Source organism: Hemiscyllium ocellatum, chromosome 7, assembly GCF_020745735.1.
Source record: "Hemiscyllium ocellatum isolate sHemOce1 chromosome 7, sHemOce1.pat.X.cur, whole genome shotgun sequence".
NCBI classification, from domain to species: domain Eukaryota; kingdom Metazoa; phylum Chordata; class Chondrichthyes; order Orectolobiformes; family Hemiscylliidae; genus Hemiscyllium; species Hemiscyllium ocellatum.
The window spans coordinates 100,372,183-100,395,263 of record NC_083407.1 but is presented as its reverse complement, the minus strand read 5'-3'; the positions used below and the strand labels follow the sequence as shown (position 1 = coordinate 100,395,263).

General features: G+C 43.4%; 1 protein-coding gene across 3 annotated transcripts in view; it reads right to left on the bottom strand.

Annotated features, from left to right (window-relative positions):
• LOC132817243 (double-stranded RNA-specific editase 1-like) overlaps positions 1 to 22,509 on the bottom strand; it is a 332,434-nt gene extending 309,925 nt beyond the window's left edge. For all 3 annotated transcript variants that reach the window (XM_060827594.1, XM_060827596.1, XM_060827595.1), the window contains exon 1: positions 22,437 to 22,509. In XM_060827594.1, the coding sequence (XP_060683577.1) occupies positions 22,437 to 22,494 (58 nt within the window). In that variant the 5' untranslated portion in view covers positions 22,495 to 22,509. The remainder of the gene's footprint in view (positions 1 to 22,436) is intronic.
• Between the last annotated feature and the right edge of the window lie 572 nt (positions 22,510 to 23,081).

Sequence of the window (23,081 nt, the reverse complement as noted above, 5' to 3'; positions counted from 1 at the left end):
CACAATGTTCCATTGCTCTCTGAACCAGCAGCTCCATGACTGGTGAGCCATTCACCATCAGTAAATCATATATTTCTGGAACCTACAAGTGCGTCCCATCAAATCTGCTGTAAGAACAGCATTTTTTCCAACTTAAATCCAGACATTCAATATTGTTGGATCAGCATTTCAGCCTGAAGGCAACTCAAATCTCAACAAAGACAACATCAGATTAATCACAAATTTCTTAATACGACTAAACTAACTGCAAGCAGCATACTGGACATTCTTTATTTTCTTGACGGAACAAACATCAGTCTCAGAAAATGTCTCTTTCTGAATAGCCACAACAGCCATGACAATCCAGTACAACTAAATAAACTGAATGAAACATTCTCACGTCACACCATCTGTTAGGTATAAATCTAACTCCTCAAAAACTAAACATCCTCAAAACATTGCAAAATTTCCTACAAATAAAGTGTTGCACCCAAATAGTTGGCTGATCGCTGAACTTGGAACTAAACACAATTCCATTATTTGAATAACTTCCTGATCATCGAATCATAGGGGAAAACCACAAAATTGTGTTTAAACAAGAAATATATATTTTTAATACTCCGTAGCTCATGGATCTTTTCATTCCCTTCACTGGCGCCCTGTGGTAGCACTGTAACAAATCACCAAAGGGCCACCAACAGCACCTTCCAAACAGCATCTTCTACCACCTAGAACGACCTAGGACAGCAGTTACAAGGAAGCCACACACCAACTTCACTTGGAACTATATTGCAAATCCTTCAATGCTACAGGGTCAAAATCTTGCAACTCTCTTTCTAACACCTATGGGTGCACTAACACCCCAAAGACAGCAGTGATTCAAGAAGTCAACTCACTAGCAAATTCTCAAGGAGATCTCGAAGTGGGCAAATAATCTTGGCCTTGCCAGTAATACATACATCCCATGAACAAATAAAAAGATTAGAATGTGTTTTGTTGTCTACCAGATAGACTAACTGACTGGCAATATTTAATTCAGTGTAAGCAAAGGTGCTGGATCCTAGTGCAATGTTTATCTGTGGTTGATACATCAAAATACAAGACAAAAATGGTCTTATGACAATGTTGTCAGGAATGTACAGGAGACTGAGTGTAATTCACACTGGCAAATTACAAGTTCGTTTTTTAAAAAATAGTTGAGGAATTGCAATAACCTTAAATTATCAAGCTTTCCAATTATACGAAGCTGTTGTGTGCTTCTGCATTATCCATTTCGGTCCAAAGAGATGAGATGTAAACATACAACATGCTTAATTTATTTGCAATTCAAAAGGTTCAAAGCATTCTCATTATTGTGGTAAAAACAATGACTGCAGATGCTGGAAACCAGATTCTGGATTAGTGGTGCTGGAAGAGCACAGCAGTTCAGGCAGCATCCAAGGAGCAGCAAAATCGACATTTCGAGCAAAAGCCCTTCATCAGGAATAAAGGCAGAGAGTCTGAAGGGTGGAGAAATAAGGGAGAGGAAGGTGGGGGTGGGGAGACCAATATCATTTATTGTATCCATTGCTTCCGATGCGGTCTCCTGGACATTGGGGAGATTGGACGCCTCCTAGCAGAGCACTTTAGGGAACATCTCCTGGACAGCCGCACCAATCAACCACACCGCCCTGTGGCCCAACATTTCAACTCCCCCTCCCACTCTACCGAAGACATGGAAGTCCTGGGCCTCCTTCACCGCCGCTCCCTCACCGCCAGACGCCAGGAGGAAGAACGCCTCATCTTCCACCTCGGAACACTCCAACCCCAGGGCATCAACGTGGACTTCAACAGTTTCCTCATTTCCCCTTCCCCCACCTCACCCCAGTTCCAAACTTCCAGCTCAGCACTGTCCCAATGACTTGTTCTACCTGCCTATCTTCTTTTCCATCGATCCACTCCATCCTCTCCCCCCCGACCTATCACCTTCATCCCCTCCCCCACTCATGTATTGTACTCTATGCTATTCTTTCTCTGTACTTTCTCACCAACCCCACCCTCCTCTCACTTATCTCTCCACCCTTCAGGCTTCTCTGCCTGTATTCCTGATGAAGGTAACAGCTCCAACCCAATGCGTTATTCACTGAACCCATTGGTTAATAGAATTTGTTCAAAGTGACTCAGTATCAGCCATAAGACACAGCACATTTTAATACTCAACCCTTGTTGTACAACACATTAACTATCAATTATACAGCAAGATGCAAGTCATTAGCTAGGCTTACATGAGCCCTTCCCTTAGAGCTATTAGTTGAATGAGGTGGGATTTATCTGGTGAAAACCAAGGTTTAATTACCTGAATTTTGCAATGTGTGACGGAAGGAATTTGAACCCACAGCCTCTGCTAGTGCAGTACCATGACAACTTAGCTGTCATACCCTGTATTCCTAATTCAACACTGACAACAAGCAATTGCCCTTGAGACTTCAACAGACTTCCAACATGCAGGTAAATATGCAAAGGGGCAGAACAAAACATAAAATATTCAAGGTTTATGCACCTTTCCTTTCCAATAGGACTTAACCATTTTAAATGGTTTCTGAACCTTGAAAAGCAGGGAATGGATTTGGGAAGAGGTACAATCTCTTTATTACATCTTACTTTGTCACTTCCTTTGTCATGATTTATTTGGAAATGCAAAAATACAAAAATGTAACTGGAGCTTGAGAAAATCATAGAAAGCCCTTTAAGCTGCCAGATTTAGACAAAAACCTTAGTTTCAATTCCACTCTCCAATTCACTCCCTGTATCCCTGATATCCTGAGAGCTCAGAAATCTGTCAAGACCAATTTTAAATATATTCAACAATGAAACATCTTCAACCATCTAGCATAGAGAATTCCAAAGAATCATAACCCTTGGACTGAAGAAATATTTCTTCCTCAGTCCCAAATGATTTGCCCCTTATCAACCAATGGCTCTTCACGTTCTGAATTTCCATGACAATTTCTCAGGGTCTATCTTGTTAAGGCCTTTCAGAATCTTACATTTCAATAAAATCACCTCCTCTACTTCAAAGCTACCAGAAATACAGACGTCATTCAGCAGCTCAAGAGAATGACGCAGAACCAGAAATTCCATAGTCCTTCCTTTATGATAGGCTTACAACTGAAGAATGCAACATTTTTCTAGTTCATTCATTTACTGTCCATCCCAAGTTGCCCTTTGAACTGAATGGAATTTTAGGCTTGTTTAGAGTTACTCACTGCAGGCCTCTATTCTCTCTTGCAGCTACAGGATTTTTTTTATATATGGCTAGTCCAGTTCGTTTTATTGCTAGTGGTCAATAGTGCCCCAGGATACTGATTGGGGTGATGCAACAACGTTCGTGGTTTTTCAGACGGGAGGCCTGTTATCAGACAGTGCTTCACAGGGATCACTGAGTCCACTTTTGTTTGTCATTTATATAAATGATTTAAATTAGTTTATAGAAGACATGGTTACCAAGTTTGCAGATGACACCAAAATTGGTTGTAGGGTGGATAGTGATTACTTAGATAACCTTCTTCAAAGTGGAGACCTTGATCAATTGGGTGAATGAGCTGACGAGTGGCAGATGGAATTTAATTTGGATAAATGTGACGTACTGCATATTGGTCAAACAAACAAGGGCAAGACTACTGAGAGTTAGGCCTTCAAGAACAGCTTGCTAAGTTCAAGACAGGAGCATCCCCAATGTGCCCCAAAATAGAGGTTGGTACTCTTATTCATAGTTTGGGCAGTTGTCACAAGATCCACGGTATTGGGATGACGCAGCGAGTGTCTTGGCAAAGGTTTTAGGAACTGAAATTGGGTTAGATCCAGTGTTCCTCCTTCTGGGTTTTCCAAATCTTCCGTCCCTGGATGCACATGGAAAGGAATTTCTTTCTTTCTTTCTGGGCGAGAAAGAACATTTTAATGAGCTACCTTGTTATAACTTGTTATAATTGTATTTTGTCTGTTTTTCTTTCCTTTCTTAATGGCTGTTTATTGAGCTATAGTTTTTATAAAGTTCTTTTATTCTTTTGGTGCTTTGGTAAGTCTGTAGATTAGCAGTTTTTTTTTATTATTGTTGCTATTATATTGTGAAGTTGACATACTATTTTGTACTGGTTTTGTAATCTTGTTAAAAAAAACCTAACTTTTTTTTCTCAATTTTTTAAACAAAAAAGTAGGGCCTTGGGTAGTGTTTGGAACAGAGGGACCGAGGGAGATTCAGGTCCGTAATTCTTTGAAGTTTACATCACAAGACGACAGGGTGGTTAAGAAGGCATTTAGCATGCTTGCCCTCATTGCTCAGTCCTTAGAGTATCAGAGTTAGGGCATCATGTTGAGATTGCACAGAACGTTGATGATGCCTATTCTGGATTACTGTGTCCAGTTCTGTTCACTCAGTTATAGGAAGGATATTATTAAGCAGGAGAGGGTTCAGAAGAGATTTACTCAGGTGTTGCTGGGAATGGAAGGTTTGAGTTATAAGGAGAGACTGGATGGGTTGGACTTTTTCTTCCACAGGAGCCGAGGAGGTTGTTATGTAACCTTGTACAGGTTTAGCACATCAGGAGAGGTATTGATAAGGTGCATGGCAAGTGTCTTTCCTTAAAGTGGGGCATCTCAAAACTGGGGGCATATTTTGAAGGTGAAAGGAGAAAGATTTACAAACAACATAAAGCAACTTTTTTTTAAAACAGTGGTTTGTGTGTAGAATGACCTTCCAGATGAAGTAGAGGATGTGGGCATAGTTACGTTTATAAAACATTTGGCAAGTACATGAACAAGAAATGTTTGGAGGGATATGGGCTAAGCACAGGGATGGGACTAAATTAGTTTGGAATGATGGTCAGCATGGACTGTTTGGACTGAAGGGTCTGTTTCTGTGCTGTATGACTCCATGACGCTAGAACACCAAGCAGCGAAATGGTTGGATTCTCTCTTATCAGATATGGTCATTGTGTGGCACTGATATTACTTGCTACTGATTCTGTGGCACTTGTTCAAGCCCTCAGTGATTTTTCATTTTTACTTTGTTCGTTCTTTTACCAAATCAGGTTTGGAGCTATGAACTGGGAACTATGACCTAAATGTGAATTGTGGAATGTGGGAAACAACTTGTGTTAAAACTGAAAACGTGAATAAACAGTTTGCTGATCAAAAGATTCTGAAGATACTTCGTCATCAGGGAAGAACAATACCTGGGAATTGATTCCAACAAGTCGAAAAAAGACCTTATGCTGTCATGTATGGAAAAGGCTGCCAGAGAAGGTGAAGGTTGGTACAACTGCAACATTTAAAAGGCTGGATAGGTATATGAACAGGAAAGGTTGAGAGGGATATGGGCCAAGTGCTGTCAAATTGGACTAGATTGGGTAGCAATATCAGGTCTGCATGGACAAGTTGGACCAAAGGGTCTGTTTCTGAGCTGTACATCTCTGAAATTCTATGAATCCAGCAGATGGCAAATGTCGAAAAGTAACTGGGGCTTCCTGGACATTATGGTCAGTCTATCAGCGAGTGGTTTGAGTTTGAACTGAGTTTTAAACTATGTTTTCTGTAGGGAGGAATCTGTAGGGTTGATGCTAGATCACAAAGATATTGAAAACTCCCTGCCTAACCTCCCTAATCACTTGAAATTTCAGAATAAAAGACTCAGGTCGAAGTATTACTGAATGAACTGTCCAGCTGATCCTGAGAGACAGCTTCAGAAAATTACCAAACAAACAATTCTCTATGCTTGCGGAAGAGCACATCTGGCCACCTTTGTCATTTTATTCATCTCTTAAAACGTGCATGTTTATCTGTCTACGTTTTACATGAATGGGGTTGAAAACACAAGTTTTTGGGTTGAAAGCGGAGACCAATTAGATTACTTTGTTCAGAAACAGAAGGAGCTGGAAAAGTTCAGCAGATCTGGCAGCATCTGTGAAGAGAAATCAAAGTTAACATTGAGTCATAGAGATGTACAGCATGGCAACAGACCCTTCAGTCCACCCCATCCATGCCGGCCAGATATCCTGACCCAATCTAGTACCCGATCCATATCCCTCCAAACCCTTCCTATTCATAGACCCATCCAAATGCCTTTTAAAATGCTGCAATTGTACCAGCCTCCACCACATCCTCTGGCAGCTCATTCCATACGCGTACCACCCTCTGCGTGAGAAAGTTGCCCCTTAGTTCTCTTTTATATCTTTGCCCTCTCACCCTAAACCTATGCCCTCTAGTTCTGGACTCCCCAACTCTAGGGAAAAGACTTTGCCTATTTACCCTATCCATGCCCCTCAATTTTGTAAACCTCTATAAGGTAACCCCTCAGCCTCCGAAGCTCCAGGTAAAACAGCCCCATCCTGTTCAGCCTCTCCCTATAGTTCAAATCCTCCAACTCTGGCAACATCCTTGTAAATCTTTTCTGAACCCTTTCAAGTTTCACAACATCTTTCCGATAGGAAGGAGACCAGAACTGCACACAATGTTCCAACAGCGGCCTAACCAATGACCTGCACAGCCGCAACATGACCTCCCAACTCCTGTACTCAATACTCTGACCAATAAAGGAAAGCATACTAAACACCTTCTTCACGATCACATCTACCCGCAACTCCACTTTCAAGGAGCTATGGACCTGCTCTCCAAGGTCTCTTTGTTCAGCAACACTCCCTCGGAGCTCACCATTAAGTCCTGCTAAGTTTTGCTATCACAAAATGCAGCACCTCGCATTTATCTGAATTAAACTCCATCTGCCACTTCTCAGCCCATTGACCCATCTGGTCAAGATCCTGCTGTAATCTGACATAACCCCTTCGCTGTCCACTACACCTCCCTCAGAACTGATAACTCGGAAAATGTCAGTTCATATGCAAAAGATGGGGGTGGGGTGTGGGGGCTGGGGGCAAGGAGTAAACAATAGGTCTGGATGGAGCCCAGACAGACAGACACAGACGCAGACCAGTTGGGCAGACAAAGTAGATAACAATCTGGCTAGGAGGGTGAAAAATGCTTCATGGAGATCATTAGTACCTAACAATGAGAAGTGCATGGCAGACAAAACTTAATGAGTGTGGTAGGGTAGGGATATTCAAGTCCTAAAATTATTGAACTTGACACGGAATCTGGAATGTTGCAGGTCCCCAAGCAGAAAATGAAGTGCTATTCTTCCAAATTGCACTGAACTTCACTGGAGCATGACAGTAAGCCTGAGACAGAACTGCTCACCAGGAAACAGGGTGGTGTGTTAAACTGGCAGGCAACTGGACACTCAGGGCCTTTTTTGCAGGCAGAACGTAGATGTCCTGCAAAACGGTCACTTAGTATACACTTTGTTTCCCCAGTGTCGAGGAAACCACACTGTAAGCAGCAAATGCAGTAGACTAGATTGTGAGAAATGGAGGCCAAGTGCTACTTCACCTGGAAGATAGGTTTGAACCCTTGGATATTGAAGAGGAAGGAGGTAAATGGACAGATATTACACCTACAGCAGTTGCAGTGGAAGACGCCATGGGGCTTTGGGTGGGAGTTAGGGATGAAGGAGAGTGGACCAGGATGCCCCAGAGTGAATGGTCCCTGTGAAAGGGAGAGGAGGTGAACCTGTGTCTGGTCAAACAGTTCACCTGAAGTGGAAGTTGCTGCTGATCGTCTGGATGTGGATGCTGGATGGATGGTAGCTAAGGACAAGGGGAACCATATTCCTGTTGTGGGAGGGAAGAGAGAGTGTGAGGGCAGAAGTGTGGGAGGTGGGCCCAGTTGAGGACCATGTCAGCAATGGTGCTGGGAATCCTCGGCTGAGGAAGATGATGGACATTTCAGAGACCCCTTTGTCGAAGTTAGCCTCGTTTGAACAAATACGACAGCATTACGACACGGGGTAAACCTCCCCGCCAACTTAAACCAGCAACAAAGAAAAGATTTACCCCATGTGGCAAGTATGAAAATTCAAGAGCCGAAAGAACTATTGAAAGTAAAAATTAACAACTTTATTTCTTAAAGTATTCCAGAAAATAACTAAATGTTTACAACTCTTTCCTCTCACTTATCTTTTACTTTCCCTTCTATAATACTCGTCCGATGAAACCCCCAATTAGGATTAACCAAAAATTCAAATTTCAACACCAGGCAGCTGTTGAATATTCTCTTTGTATCTTCCTCTGGAGATTTTCTTCTTAGGAATTCTCTTTCACAGGTTGTTGATAGATAAAATGTGCCTTATAGAGCTGAGATTCAGGCAGTCTGTACTTGCTGGCTTGGCAGTTCTTCCCCCATCTGTTCAATTTTTCCCGGTCTCACACCCCCATGCCTATGTCGTTGGCTTTTAAGACTGTCAATATACCAAATTCAAACTTGATTGGGAGGTTGGTATTTTTTGAGCGGTCTAATTTAAACTGATTGGCCGAATTGGAATTTATTTTTGTCTACAGGCAAGGTACACTAGCTGCTGGACTGAAAGGTTACATTATATCTTGTTCAGAACAGTTGGCGCTGTCAGGTAGTTCTGCTGGTTTTTAACTCTCGTAAAGGTATAGTACGTCACATCTTCATAACAACAGTGGCGGAGGAATTGGGAGAATGGAATGAAGTCTTCACAGAAAATAGGGTGTGAGCATGTATCGTCCAGGAGGCTGTGGGAGTCAATGGGTTTGTAATGGATATTAGTGGCTAGTCTAGCCCCAGGAATGGAAAAAGAGATGTCAAGAAAGGGAAGAGAAGATCAGATTAGATTAGATTACTTAGTGTGGAAACAGGCCCTTCAGCCCAACAAGTCCACACCGACCCGTCGAAGCGCAACCCACCCATACCCCTACATTTACCCCTTACCTAACGCTACGGGCAATTTAGCATGGCCAATTCACCTGACCTGCACATCTTTGGACTGTGGGAGGAAACCGGAGCACCCGGAGGAAACCCACACAGACACGGGGAGAATGTGCAAACTCCACACAGTCAGTTGCCTGAGTGAGTCAGAGATAAACCAGGTGAAAGGGGGGGGTGAAAATTAGAAGCAAAATCAATTAACTTTTCCAATTGTGGGCAAGAGGTTAATCTGTTTAAAGTACACTAAACTTATTGTCTTGTTATTATATTGCTAATAAGCTACAAACCAGTGTCAAGGTCTGATTACTTGCGATCTGGGGTTGTTGATTCAAAACGTCTGGCAGGCAACCTGAAGAAGGGCTCATGCCTGAAACGTCGATTCTCCTGCTCCTTGGAAGCTGCCTGACCTGCTGTACTTTTCCAGCAACACATTTTCAGGCAACCAGTGGGGTCAATTTTGAGGTCTCTGAAGATTTTTATTTAACTGTGTTGCAACACAGGTAAAAATAGAGTCATACAGATGTACAGCACAGAAACAGACCCTTCGGTCCAACCTGTCCGCTCCGACCAGATATCCCAACCCAATCTAGTCCCACCTGCCACATCCCTCCAAACCTTTCCTATTCATATACCCATCCAAATGCCTCTTAAATGTTGTAATTGTGCCAGCCTCCACCACATCCTCTGGCAATTCATTCCATACCCTTACCACCCTCTGTGTGAAAAAGTTGCCCCATAGGTTTATGTCTTTCCCCTCTCCCCCTAAACCTATGCCCTCTAGTTCTGGACTCCCTAACCCCAGGGAAAAGACTTTGCCTATTTACCCTATCCATCCCCCTCATCATTTTATAAACTTCTATCAGGTCACCCCTCAACCTCCGCTGCTCCAGGAAAAATACCCCTTGCCTATCCAACCTCTCCCTATAGCTCAAATCCTCCAACCTTGGCAACATCCTTGTAAATCTTTTCTGAACCCTTTCAAGTTTCACAACCTCTTTCTAAAAGGAAGGAGACGCGAATTGCACGTAATATTCCAAACAGTAGTCTAACCAATGTCCTGTATAGCCACAACATGATGGAGGGGTGTGGGCCAGGTGCTGGCAGGTGGGACTAGACTGGATTGTGATATCTAGTCGGCATGGACAAGTTGGACCGAAGGGTCTGTTTCCGTGCTGTATATCTCTATAACTCTATCACTGTGACTTTATGACTTACAACTCTAAGCTGGACTGGAGGAAATAAGGTAAACACAAGGAGGTTCACCTTACAGCTAAAAAGGAATATGAGGAAAATGTGCTACTTTCTCCCTTCTGTTTATTGTTCTTAAAATCAATCCCAATTCTGGTTTATAGTTATATTCATTCATGGGATGTAGGCATCTCTGGTTGGGCCAACATTTATTGCCCATCCCTGTAACTGTTGAGGAAATGTTGGTGAGCTGCATTCTTGAACTGCTGCAGCTATGCGCTGTGAATAGACCCACAATGCCAAGAGGGAGGACATTCCAGTATTTTGACCCAATAAGAGTGAGGCAACGGCAATATATTTGCAAGTCAGGACAGCAAGTTGCTTGAGGGCAGCTTATGAGTGTCGGCATTCCCACATATCTGTTCCCCTAGTCCTTCGAAATGGTAGTAGTTATGGGTTGGAAGGTGCTGCCTGAGGATGTTTGAATTTCTGCAGTTCTTCCTGTGGACAGGAGACAGTACTGCTACTGAGCGTCAATGGTGGAGGGAATGGAAATTTATGGATGTGGTATCAATCAAGTTGGCTGCTTTGCCCTGATAGTGTTAAGCTAGAGTGTTGCGGGAGCCGCACCTAACCAGGGTGTATTCCATCACACTCCTTACCTGTGCCATGTCAATGATGGATAGGCTGTTCTTGCAGCCACTATATTCACATAGTGAGTCGTTTAGCTTCTGGTCAATAGTAACCCCAAGGACATTGATAGTGGAAGATTCTGTGATGATAACACCATTGAATGACAAAGAGTGAAAGTTGGATTGGCTCTTACTGGTGATGATCACTGCCTGGCATTTACGTGGCACAAATACAACTTGCCATCTGTCAGCGCAAACCAGGATATTTCCCAGATCTTGTATTTGAATATGGGCTGCTTCAGAATCTGAGGAGCCATGAACAATGCTGAACATTTTTCGCTGATGCTTGCACATCCTCATTTTTGATGTTATGGATGGAGGGAACATCATTGATGCAGCAGCTGAAGATGGTTAGGTCCAGACCACCACTCTAATTAAATCATGCTGGAGCTGAGAGGACTCATCAACAACTACCACCATCTTACGTGCCAGGTATGACTCCAACTATTGGAGAGTTGTCCAGTGACACTGACTGATTTATTGGACTCCTTGATGCCATACTCGGTCGAATGCAGCCTTGATGTCAAGGGTCGTGACACTTAACTCACCTTGTGCAAGCCAAAACAACTCATTATATTTGAAGCTAACTCTCCCTCCCTAAAAATGTTACATTCATAAAAATCAATGAACTAAAATATACAATGTGTTTAATTGTTTCTCAGGGCGTTCAATGTGCCACTTAAAGATACTGGGAAAGATGACCAACAACTTGGTCATAGAGGAGAAAGTGAGGACTGCAGATGCTGGAGATCAGAGCTGAAAATGTGTTGCTGGAAAAGCGCAGCAGGTCAGGCAGCATCCAAGGAACAGGAAATTAGACGTTTCGGGCATAAGCCCTTCTTCAGGAATGAGGAAAGTGTGTCCAGCAGACTAAGATAAAAGGTAGGGAGGAGGGACTTGGGGGAAGGGGCGTTGGAGATGCGATAGGTGGAAGGAGGTCAAGGTGAGGGTGATAGGCCGGAGTGGGGTGGGGGCGGAGAGGTCAGGAAGAAGATTGCAGGTTAGGAAGGCGGTGCTGAGTTCGAGGGATTTGACTGAGACAAGGTGGGGGGAGGGGAAATGAGGAAACTGGAAAAATCTGAGTTCATCCCTTGTGGTTGGAGGGTTCCTATGCGGAAGATGAGGCGCTCTTCCTCCAACCGTCGTGCTGTTATGGTCTGGCGATGGAGGAGTCCAAGGACCTGCATGTCCTTGGTGGAGTGGGAGGGGGAGTTGAAGTGTTGAGCTACGGGGTGATTGGGTTGGTTGGTCCAGGCGTCCCAGAGGTGTTCTCTGAAACGTTCCGCAAGTAGGCGGCCTGTCTCCCCAATATAGAGGAGGCCACATTGGGTGCAGCGGATGCAATAGATGATGTGTGTGGAGGAGCAGGCGAATTTGTGGCGGATATGGAAGGATCCCTTGGGGCCTTGGAGAGAAGCAAGGGAGGAGGTGTGGGCGCAAGTTTTGCATTTCTTGTGGTTGCTGGGAAAGGTGCCGGGAGTGGAGGTTGAGTTGGTGGGGGGGTGTGGACCTGACGAGGGAGTCACGGAGGGAGTGGTCTTTTCGGAACGCTGATAGGGGAGGGGAGGGAAATATATCCCTGGTGGTGGGGTCCGTTTGGAGGTGGCGGAAGTGACGGCGGATGATACGCTGTATATGGAGGTTGGTGGGGTGGTAGGTGAGAACCAGTGGGGTTCTGTCCTGGTGGCGGTTGGAGGGGCGGGGCTCAAGGGCAGAGGAGCGGGAAGTGGAGGAGATGCGGTGGAGGGCATCGTCGATCACATCTGGGGGGAAACTGCGGTCCTTGAAGAAGGAGGCCACCTGGGTTGTATGGTATTGGAACTGGTCCTCCTGGGAGCAGATGTGGTAGAGACTAAGGAATTGGGAATATGGGATGGCGTTTTTACAGGGGGCAGGGTGGGAGGAGGTGTAGTCTAGGTTGCTGTGGGAGTCGGTCGGTTTATAGTAAATGTCCGTGTTGATTCCGTCGCCCGAGATAGAAATGGAAAGATCTCGGAAGGGGAGGGAGGAGTCTGAGACGGTCCAGGTGAATTTGAGGTCGGGGTGGAAGGTGTTAGGAAAGTAGATGAACTGTTCAACCTCCTCATGGGAGCACGAGGCAGCGCCGATACAGTCAGTCATCGATGTAGCGGAGGAAAAGGTGGGGGGTCCATCTTCCGCAACTACACTGGCACCACCCCCCCATGACTGTCTTATTTTCAAGCTTGTGAAATTTTTTTTCTGCCCGCTATAGATTCTCTTCCACCGAGGAATGTATGTGAAGACCAGCTGGATCATAATGTCAGAGAGATGGACAGCACAGACACAGATCCTTCAGTCCAACTCATCCATCCTGTCAACTCATATCCCAACCCAATCTAGTCCCACCTGCCAGCACCTGGCCCATGTCCCTCCAAACCCTTCCTATTCCTATACCCATCCAGATACCTTTCAAATGTTGCAATTGTACCTGCCTCCACCACTTCCTCTGGCAGCTCATTCCATACATGCACCACCCTCTGCCTGAAAAGGTTACCCATTAAGACCCTTTAAACTTTTTCCCCTCAACCTAAACCAATGCCCTCTAGTTCTGCATTTCTCTACCCCAGGGAAAATCCTTGTCTATTTCCCCTATCCATGCTTCTCAGTTTTATAAACCTCTAAGATCACCACTCAGGCACTCCAGGGTAAACAGCCTCTTCAGCCTCTCCCAATAGCTCAAACCCTCCAAATCTGACAACACCCTTGCAAATCTAGTCTGAAACCTTTCAAGTTTGACAATATTCTTCCAATAGGAGGGAGACCAGAATTGCACGCAATATTCAAAAAGTGGCCAAACCAATGTCCTGTACAGCCACAAATTGTTTCAACTAATCTTTACTAGTAGCTCAAATGGTTCAGCTACAAGAACGAATGGAAAGCTGTTCATTTAGTGAGCCAGTTCACTTAGATCTGGTAAACTGTCCAAGTCTCCTTTTGTTTGAAGTCTAAATAAGGCACACAAATCTGCAGAAGAACTTAGGTATCAAAACTTTGCTTTAGCTAGGAAAAGAGTTGCCAAAGAAAGTAAGCTGGACAAACATTAAATGTTTTATCAACAAGTTACACTTATATTCGTGATCTGCTTGGAGGAGTCATCAATGTCTTGCCAGAGTCAATGCTGCTTCATGAACAGTGACGGAAACCTGGAATCAAATCAATGCTTTGTGGCAAACTCAGTAATCTGATTCCTGAATCAGACAGTACAGCAGAACAACAAAGAATCATTGTTGATTGATTAGCTACTGAATGCTAAACACTTCTATTCAGTTCTATACGTCACTGCTAATCCCTACCCTGAAACCGAGACAAGGATTATAACTAGCAGCAGAGTACTATTTTGTATCAGTTAGCTAAATTCTCTAAGTACCTGTGTCCACACCGAATGACCCACATGTCTTTGTTCTTTCAAATTGCACTCAAACTCTCTGGATTTACAGATTATACAGTATATTCAAAGCAATGTAGATTTTCCAATAGTTTCTGGATTTGTCAAAAAAAATTCTAAAATGCATTGAAGACCAAAATGCCAGTAAAACAATTAACAGTAGTGATTAAAAAAAAATCAAAGTAGCAGACAAAGGCTTTTCAAGACAGAACTGTTGAAACATTCGATCAAAGTTGACATGAGAAAACAATGAAAGGAGCTAAGTGAGAGTTGCCAATACGGCTGGTTTTGGTAGATCAAAGCATACATACCAGCACAGGTGTTGCAGGGAACTGCAAGAACAGAACAAATAAAAACATAGTCTTCTATCTCCCAAGATGATAATTGATATTGTAGTGGCCAACCCGGTGTTAAGAATTGCCTGATGTGGTCCTGTAGACCCGGGTTCAATTCCCGACTCAGGCGACTGACTGTGTGGAGTTTGCACGTTCTCCCCGTGTCTGCGTGGGTTTCCTCCGGGTGCTCCGGTTTCCTCCCACAGTCACAAAGATGTGCGGGTCAGGTGAATTGGCCAAGCTAAATTGCCCATAGTGTTAGGTAAGGGGTAAATGTAGGGGTATGTGTGGGTTGCGCTTCGGCGGGTCGGTGTGGACTTGTTGGGCCGAAGGGCCTGTTTCCACACTGTAAGTCTAATCTAATCTAATCTATTAGGAATCACGCTTTGGCATGGCTGTCTCTGACATATGATCTGCAGAAGACGACAGTAGGCTGAGAATACAATCGATTCACTGGCCTTTGTTGAATCCCATAGCAGAAGTACCAGTATAATGTCACGAAACACTGATCTTGAGATTGGAGGTTCCTTCTCACATGAAACAAAAGGTGATGGGTTCAAGAATCACACCAGTCACCCAAACAACTATTCTAAGTGAACTCCAGTGCACACTTGAAGGAAGGGAACTTCTTTGAGATTTCTTTTGGAACTGAACCCCCATCTGTCTTCTCAGATACAACTTCAAGTCACTATTTGAAGACAAACAAAGTATTTTTCAAGTATCATGGTCAAGATTTACTCCTCAATCAAATCCAATGGATTGTCTGTTTATTATTATTTCTGTATTCTGAGTGTAAACTGGCTGTCACTTTCCAAGATTACAGCATTCAAAAACACTTAGCTAGTGAGCATGATGGCTCAGTGGTTAGCACTGCTGTCGCACAGCACCAGGGACCCGAGTTCGATTCCAGCCTCAGAAGACTGTCTGTGTGGAGTTTGCGCGGGTTTCCGTCGGATGCTCTGGTTTCTTCCCACAATCCAAAGACGTGTCGGTGAGGTGAATTGGCCGTGCTAAATGTGTTAGTTTGGGGTAAATGTAGAGCAATTGGGTAGGGGTATGGGTTTGAGAGAAGATACTCTTTGAAGGATCGGTGTGGACTTGTTGGGCCGAAGGGAGTGTTAGCACATTGTAGAGATTCTAAGGCCCGAAGGTTTCAATTCCACAGTCTCAATGTCGTTAAACACTGAACCAAACACTGCCAAGAGGAACACAAATGAAAAGAACAGAGTTGGCAGCCCAGTTTAGGACTTTTTTGGAATCAGTGCCAAATAGAACCAAGGACAGCACTACAGAAATTAAACTTGAGAGGTGGCAAGTGCTGAAGAAGGCTGAGGCAGATCACAATGCAGAGGAAATTGTGCTGATGGATGAGCTATGGTCCATGTAGTTCAGCTCATGGTGAAACAAGAAATTTAATTTGTCTATCATCAAGCTCAGCAGAAGCAAAGAGAATAGTAGAAACTAATATACAAAACTTTTGCCGTAGGGTGAACACAATGACATTGACCTTGCCAATACTGCACTGTCAAAGGATCACATTTATTTATTTGGGTGGAAGAAAATTATTTGGGGAAAAAAATGTCCTTCTCAACTTCAAATTTTGATGATTGAAAAAAAAATTAAAGAGAATGTATAAAATAAACTGCCATTGGTGCAATTACTTCCAATTTTAAAAAATCTAATGAATTTCCATGCAGCAAGGTTCTCTAAGTAGCAATGAGATATTGCCCAGATAATCTGCTTTAGTGAGCCTGAGATATAAACATTCATGATGGACACTCAGGAGACCATTGCTGCCCTTCTTTGAAATAGGGCCCTGGAATCTTTCATTAACTTTTAAGATTCAAGAAGACAGGGCCTTCATTTAGTGTCTCAACCAAAAGTGCAGGTATTGCATTGAAACATCAATCAAGATGTTAATGTCCAATATAACATTGTTACACACCCTCGTGACTCAGTCAAGAACATTAGCCAATGTGTCAGGGCCCACAGATTCAAGTCTGAGCAAAAAAGATGTCACTGAAACAGATTCAATTCAAATCATGACTTTATAGCTCAGCTAGCCATTATTTAATTTGTAAATTATTTGACATGGATAAATATATTATTTAATCTGCAACCTGGAGATATCCATTTTCATTTTTTACCACACACAACCAAATATATCACTTGGTACACTTGAAAATGTACAACCATTGACTCACAACAAGAGCTTTGATTTCAAGCAACATTTACAGTCTTTGTTAATCTTATAATAAAAATACAATTAAAAAACATCCATTGCCCTGTACGAGTCATGAAAGAATCTTCAATATTTCTCACTGCAGTTAGTTGTTTATAAGCTCTGCCAACAGCAGTTTTACAGTGTACGGAAACCTCTCATTAGCAAAGCAGCATCATAGGTCCTTTTGTCATTCAAAGAACATCCGCAGGAACTGAGTCTTCCACAGAGCACCAAGCAAACAATAAACAAAGTTAGTTATAACTTTACAGCTTTCACGAACAAAATAACAGTGGTCACACCAATTATTTTACCCCAAACTGGCCTTCATAATTGCCAAAGAACAGCTGCAATTATTTTGCCAGACCTTACACAGCAGATTTGGAACAAAGATTTAACTCTTAAATCAATGGACTGCATTTGAAATAGGACCTAGACTGCTGCACATCTAAGCAACACAGATTTGTTCAAATTCTAAATGTGTTACAAAAAAAGTATTTGACAAAAATTTTCTACACTTGCATTAGTCGCTAAATAAACTGAGAATGACTTTTGTTCTGTGCATAAAAAATCTTTCAAAAAAAATTTGTATCTCAACATCACAAGCTAATGATACTTTCATAATTATAATATTTCAAAAATAAAAAGTCAAAAATAGCACTCTCTAGAACATCCAAATCCTGATGCAAAATATTCTAAATGCTTAATTTTTCAGTCAAAGCTAAAAACATTTCCATTTATTTCCATCATCTCAACAAGCATTCGCTCTTCCAACTGAGAGGCTGTCCAATGTTTGGTTCAGCAATCCAATCTAATAAAAGAAATACCAACGGTAGTAAAATTCTGAGCAATTCTGCTTCCATCTGCAATGGTTCATTAATATTTTTATCAAGTTTATTTATGTGACTTAATTCAGTAATGAGCCAATGAGTTTCACTGAATTTTAGATTTCCATAGATGCTTTGGTGCATAAGGAGTAGCCAATCACTTGTTTAAAAGGTCCACACACCTCAGTTTTAGGAGATGTGACTTGATCACCTAAAGTAATTTGCCTGACAGCCACACACGTGGCAACAACAACTGCTTGTGATCAAAGTCAGACACCTGATTAGCACACACATTTCTTTGACTGCTCCAAAAAGCAGATCAACCACTCAGCGAGACAGAACTTGACAAATTGCTTGAATGTTTCAGTTCCCATCAGAAGAATCAGATTCACTGATTTCCATCAAGTGGAAGTTGACAACAACCTGCAAGTTACACAATGCAAAAAATCATACATGCCGCTCTTATGATAAAGCTATTTTCCAACTCAAACCTTCCTCCATCACTGCCTGACTGCCTTTTTGACTTGGAAAGCCATGATTTGGTGGTGCCGGTGTTGGACTGGGGTATACCAAGTTAAAAATTACACAACACCAGGTTATAGTCCAACAGGTTTATTTGGAAGCACTAGCTTTCAGAGGGTTGCTCCTTTATCAGGTGGCCGAGCACAACCACCTGATAAAGGAGCAACCCTCCGAAAGCTAGTGCATCTAAATACACCTTTTGGACTATAACCTGGTGTTACGTGATTTTTAACTTTTAAAAAAAGCCAACAGCCTCAAGTTTCAGTCAAACAGAACACCTGCATGTGGAACCACTCGAATGAGGCACTGACCCTGTTGCATTCAAGAAAGAGTTGATGGAACCGAAGTAAACATTCATTAAAATGTCAAAGCAATGATTGTTCTAACACCCTGATTCAAACACTCCACCCACTGCCATACAGAATAACATATACTTGTCAATCCTGTTACCCTGAAATTTAACACCTGAAAAAGTCATTTTTCTCTTAAATAAAGTATAGGTTACACCTAAGTATCCCTTGAGATTTCAGATTTACCAGCTTGAACACAAGGAAGTGGAAACATACGAGTTAACAGTTAAGGTTGCTGTAGGTGCATTATAACTGGATTATAGGGATTCCTATTCATAACTGTTGTTTGATATCTTAAACTGAAAATATGTATGGTGACGATGGGATGAGAAAAGATTCAACTATAACACCACATCACTCTAAACTTGGGAAAAAGAATCAAATAGTACCCAGCATCAGCAAATGGAATGCCAAAGATAAGCTTCTGAGGGAGGGTAACAACTTCAAGGAAAATGACGATCTGACCCTCACCCTAAAAAGAATCTTTTTAAAAATGGACAGGGGGTAAAACGTACTCATTCTATCAGAGAAATGTAAATTACATAAATTCGGCAATCAGTTTTGCCAGCAAGTTTGACAAGATGAACATGTTATTCTGGTTAGTCCAGCTCCATATTGTTGAACTAAATTAGAAATGTGAATTTCAAATAGCCTAACAAGTTATAGCCCAACCAGTTTATTTGGTTTGGACTGGGTTAAAAATCACAACACCAGGTTATAGTCCAACAGGTTTAATTTGAAGCACACTAGCTTTTGGAGCGACGCTCCTTCATCAGGTGATTGTGGAGGGCTCAATCGTAACACAGAATTTATAGCAAAAATTTGCAGTGTGATGTAACTGAAATTATACAACGAAAAATTGATTCTGTTAAGCCTTTCATCTGTTAGAATACAGTGATAGTTTCACTTCTTTCATGTGTAAATCACAAAACCCTTCTTTTTAAAGTTGCATTCTCGGGTTAGCTGCTAACAATGGTGATAGCTAGTCAATACGTTGAAGGTGTTAGCCCCCTGTGTTCTCTGTCTGTGCCATGATGTTTAGATTGATTCTAATCTAATAAGTGAGATAACAGTTCAGAACTCAGAGTTCTACATGAATGTATGCAGTTTTTGAGCAAAATGCAATGTAACTCTGCAATACAAATTCACCCCACAAAATAGGTGTGTGCATGTGGGTCTTTGTCTGTCTGTCTGGGGTGGGGGTTGAGAGAGTGTGTGAGTGTGCGCACGCGCGTGTGTGTATATAGTGGGTGCAGAGTGTCTTAAGTTTGTAAGGGGGTGCATGTGTGAGCATGGGAGTGTGTGTGTCTATAAGGGTGTATGTGGGTGTCTGTGTGCACGTCTGTGTGTACCTGTGTCCATGTGTATGTGAGTGTGTGTGTGTGGGTAGAAATGTGTGTGTGTGTGTAGCACAATGGTGATCACGTGTAATGTGACATGAACCCAAGGTTCCGGTTGAGGCCGTCCCTATGGGTACCAAACTTAGCTATCAGCCTCTGCTTGGCCACTTTCCTCTGCTGCCTGTCCCAAAGTCCAACTTGGAGGATGGTCACCCGAAGGTCCGAGGCCAATTGTCCTGGACCACTGAAGTGTTTATTTGTAAGCACTAGCTTTCAGAGCACTGCACCTTTATTAGGTGTTGTGGAGGTTAAGAACATGCTCACAGAATTTATCGCCATCTTTTAGAATGACCATGTTGGCTTCAGTTCTTCCATATGTAAAAAAAAGTTACATTCTCAAGTGAAACTATGCAGAGGGCTTGTCAGTCTGACTCAACATTGGGACAAAGATAAGAGATCACAGCTATTGTTGAAATAACCTGAGTTATCTTGAGAACGTAATTTAAAAGAAGCTCTGGGATTTACAGGTCAAAGAACAGAAACCAGTATTCCAGTATAAAAGATGGAAGTTTTAATTTCAGATTGTTTACTGTATCACGTCTTCATGACACTGGACTCCTTTGGCTATAAATTCTGTCAGCATGCTCTTAACCTGCACAACCACCTGATGAAGGAGCTGCACTCCAAAAGCTAGTACTTCCAAATAAACCTGCTGGACTATAACCTGGTGTTGTGAGATTTTTAACTTGGTACACCCCAGTCCAACAACAGCACCTCCAAGTCATGAATTTCAAATAAAAATGCTTAAAGCAGGAACGGTTGGTATGAAATCATGAAAATAAGACAAATACAACTGCAAGTGTCATTCATAATGTTTGGAAATGCTGCAAGGAAATCCAATTAAAGAATTACTCTTTTGTTCATTTCTTTTCCCTCATTCATGAACTTAGCTGCCCAAGGTATCATTTTTGTACCTGTCTTATCATTTATTCTGGACTTGACAAAACCAGCTCAACTCCCCAAAACAGCTGCTGTTTCTCAATAAGCAGCAGATGGCAAAGAAGGCAAATCAACAAAAATAACCACTAGCAGCAAATCATTAATAATATGCACAATTATGCCTTGGTTCACAGGCCAAGTGGAAAAAAGAATGTTAAATCGCAAGAAATTCAACATCCAGGAAGAGAATAAGATGAATATACATTCTGACTTAGAGTACAAATACTGGAAGGTCAAGACAGGACAGGCACATCAGCGATCACAGCTGGTAGAAAAATCTCATCCAGAACATTATAATAGAGGCCAAATAAATGAACAAGACAGGGACAACCACACCAAGTGTCACCCATTTGCCCCACACTCCATGAAGAACCGACATCTGGTTTACCATTCTGTAAAAACTGAAAAAGCTCCACCAAATCGCTGGGGTAAAATAAACAAATATACACATCATTATATATTAGACTAACAGCCGAAATAAGCATCAAGGGTCCACCGTTATGTGAAAGAAAATCGGCACGACGGTAGAGGGGTGGTTGTGAAACATTCCCAGCTAAATTGTCAACCCTTTCTCAGCTAACTTAGGACGTGATTTCTCCACTTTTTGTAAAACCCCAAACCAATGCGACTTTCCCTTCGAGGCTCTCGGGGAAGACGAACTGGAATTAGATCGGATATATACCGTAAGAAAGTTGGCAGGAAACCGTCCTGGGGAGGAAAAGGACAATGTTTCTTAACCACCTGAAGACTGAGTGGAAGATGAAGCAGAAAGTGGGGGGAATAAAAAGCCACGAGGACGGCGTGGAGAGGAGGGCTGAGGCAGGACCTGGTCCTGATCGCACAGAAATGAAACTAATTGTACCGTTTCATTAACAAAAGCGGGGCGGGGCGAGAAGAAACAAAGGAAAAAAAACAGTTGGAAAAGAAAGACAGATGGAAGTATAGCGCACATGAAAGTGGGGAAACGAATCGTATTTTGCACGATCGAGTTCGGGCGGTGAACTGGGGGATGAGAGCCAGGGGGGAGGACATGTGGGACCGCCTGGTGTCACCGCACCAAGTGATGGTGAATGGAGTCCCCCCCCCCCCCCCCCCCCCGGTGGCCCGCTGAGTTGCTCACACCGATCACCAGCGACAACAACAACAAGTGGCGGCGGGCATGAGCACCAACTCCATCAGCCAGACTCACGGTCCTGTGTGCGGAGTGAAGCCGGGGAGATCGAGCCGACGCTGCCAGCTCCCTTCACCCACAGCCCTCAGCCAGCTCGCCGTGCACCGGGGCACTCACAATCAGGACAGACAACCCCCAAAACAAAAAGATGCCAACTTCCCCTCTCCTCCTGCAAAACCGTCATGTTATCAACCTGTGAATCACGATTACGGTACGAAAAGGCACTAGAGGATGGAGTTGTTTTTTTTTGTCGTCATCTCCGCAATACTCTATGCACATGGTTCATTGCACCCACTGATACATTTTGCATTGCATCCTTTGTTGCATTTTACGTCGTAAGCGGTTGTTTTTTCTAAAAAAAATATGATTATGTTCGGCCAGGGGCTGCGGGCGCCGCGCGACATCAGGAGCCGGTAACGGCTGCCGCCCCCGGCGTTCCATCCGCCACTCACAGACCACCGACCGACATGTCCCAGCCCCGCTTTTTCACACAGAAGGGGGCCTCTGTTCGCCCACTCGTGCCTGTTAATATTCCCCCACCCCAAGGATAAGGAAGGGGGGAGGGGAGGGTTTTGCCTCAGCTCACCTCGTCGCTCAGACTCCGCGTCTCCGCTCCCCCTTCGCACGGCGCGCTGCTCCGCCATCTTACCACCGCCGCCGCTCACAGCCCCGCCCACGGATTAGGCCAGCTCGCCATTGGTCGGGCGGCGAAGCCGGTCCCGCTCCTCATTGGGCGGCTGACCGGGCTTTCCATTGGGCAGAAATCACCCCTCAGCTTCCTCATTGGACAGCGCGCCGAAACTGGTGTGCACGCCTATTGGACTATCCCGTCCCCCCTCCTCTCCATTGGACAGCGTACTCGGTCCCTGCACGGTGATTGGACAAGTCTATGCCCATTGACCCAAACAGAAGTAGAACCGACTGACCACACCAAGGCTCTCCCCCTCCCTCCACCCCCGCCAACCGTTCTACAAAGCCTGATAGTTCTGGCTGCAATAGAAAAACAAAACACAGTGAAGGGTTTGATCCACACAGCGCAAAGGAAAATATTCCTTTTATCTCGCCAAGGGTGTAAATTCATGTGCAGAATAGCCAGCAGTTGGAGTGGTCCTGTGGTTCCCTGAACCATTAACAGCAATATGTGCCAATGCCCAGTGGAACATGAACATGCCAAGGGGGCCTGTGGTTTTCATATGATCATGCATCACAGAATATAGCAGAGACAGTGAAG